The sequence below is a fragment of the Phytophthora parasitica genome (assembly GCF_000247585.1).
Source record: "Phytophthora parasitica INRA-310 unplaced genomic scaffold supercont2.18, whole genome shotgun sequence".
Lineage (NCBI taxonomy): Eukaryota > Oomycota > Peronosporomycetes > Peronosporales > Peronosporaceae > Phytophthora > Phytophthora nicotianae.
In genome coordinates this window covers 294,565-296,471 of record NW_008649004.1, presented here as the reverse complement: position 1 = coordinate 296,471, position 1,907 = coordinate 294,565, and the positions used below count along the sequence as shown (strand labels likewise).

General features: G+C 45.5%; 1 protein-coding gene across 1 annotated transcript in view; it reads left to right on the top strand.

The window, feature by feature from the left end:
• Nucleotides 1–543, top strand: part of PPTG_22527 (hypothetical protein) — a gene marked incomplete at its 3' end in the record, with an annotated part of 9,251 nt that extends 8,708 nt beyond the window's left edge. Inside the window, exon 3 of the mRNA XM_008904770.1 lies at nt 128–543. Within this exon, the coding sequence (XP_008903018.1) occupies nt 128–543 (416 nt within the window). The remainder of the gene's footprint in view (nt 1–127) is intronic.
• Nucleotides 544–1,907: the final 1,364 nt, after the last annotated feature.

The following is a 1,907-nucleotide window of genomic DNA, read 5'->3' as shown; positions in this document are numbered from 1 at the left end:
ACCACGAAGCTCCTTGGGGGCCATCTCGGCACCAAACAGAGGCAGTGAGAACGACGAGTTACCGACGCCGAAGCCCTGGATCACACGAGCGATATACATGAGCGTGTGTTCCTGCGCCTTGTTGAAGCAAACCCACGACGTGCCGATGCAGAACAGCAGACCAGCAGTGAAAATGGTCCAGCGACGACCAAGCTTGTCGGCCACGATGCCGCCGATGAAAGCGCCAGCGAGACAACCCAGGTTGTACGCCATGTTGTACCAGACAGTGAAGTCCGTCCACTCATGTGGCAGGTCCGACGTGGAAGCGGTGCACTGCTCGTAGGTGAAGTTGTGCCAGCCGACGCAGTAGTCGTTGATGAAGGAGTCCATGATGAGAATACCCGAGGTCACACCCTGGTCATAGCCGAAAAAGAGTCCACCCAGAGCGGCGAAGACGCATACGACGATGGCATAAGTGCGCGAACCTTCGGTTGGGACGTCATCGTCATTGTTGTGGACGTTCACCACGACGCCAGCAGCCATTGTAGATTGAAGAGAAGCTGAAGCCGAAGTGGAAAAGCTGATGACCAAGTGGGCGGAGGCGAGTTTGGGCTATGCAGAAAGCGGTAAATTGGAGAATGAGCGGATGGATCGGTGGGCTGAATTTGAGGTCTACCTCGGTAGAGGTAGCTCTTGGGGCTGTTTGCATTGTCAATAGCAGTGTAAACATCACAATTGCATTGTCAATAGCAGTGTAAACATCACAAAGTGAGCTTTGCGCTGTGGGAGGTTAATTAAGGTAGGGCATGCTGTACGAACCGACACCATAATATAGGGCATTTGAAGCTTCTGGTTGAAGTTGTTCGGGTCTAGGGATTGACAGGACGCGGCTCTGTTCCATGTGCTAGATTTATTTTATCAATTTATTGTTATTATTCGAGTATCCTCTCGAACAAGCAGCTAAGACTATACTACACCATAAACCGGGCCGAATTTGCCGGTTGGAGTAGTCGAGTCTCTTTGCATACTAGGATTCTTTAGAGGAAAAAAGTAAATTAGCATCAGGATTAGAAGTCTGTCGAATAAAAATTTGGTATTATTAAAGAATTCAACATAAAGCACGAATTGTTACTGTAATATTCCTGTTTTGTGGTTATAACATACAGGATTATCGATAAAGCTGTTGTTTATAATCAAATATTGAATTAATATTTTCATAGTAAGCTAACGAAGCTAAATTGTGCGTGCGATGAACGACGCCATTCTGGAGGTATCCAGACTGGAGTCGTTCATGGATTTAGTACTAACACGTAGTAAACGATAGCTGTGAGGTCGCTCTCTATGGATTTAATTAAGTGATACAGTATGAAGTACAGTAGTAAAACGTTAAATACAATTTGAAGGATTCAGAAATACAATTGTCATTGAACTCACCTCAGGCGCCATAATCATACCACCTCCATAATCATTTCGTAATATCACGTCGACAATAAATCAAGTGCATGCAAGTCACGGCTGTGCCAGTACACACACAGTGCATGAGTCGTAGCATTGATTAATCTCTGTAGACCTAGTTCAATGCGTCGACCACATCGCCGGGATATTGTGTCATTATACCATTTCCATATTTCATTACACCTATATAAATACGACGACGGATATGCGGTGCTCGCAGGTTACATACATGTTCCCAACTGCATGAGCTTATAAGGACTAGACCTCCTACCAGCTTAAGACTAAAATAAATCAAGGTTGGGATGCTTTCGGTTGCATCCCTGATACAGTACACAGCTGGGATATGGCACTTCGTTGATACGGGGATGCTCTGGGCGCTGAGATTTGGTTGGAATCGTTCCACGAGATTAACTCTAATTAAAATGCAACAAGTAAAGTTGAACATGCGCGTCATACATATAAAGGAACCTCGC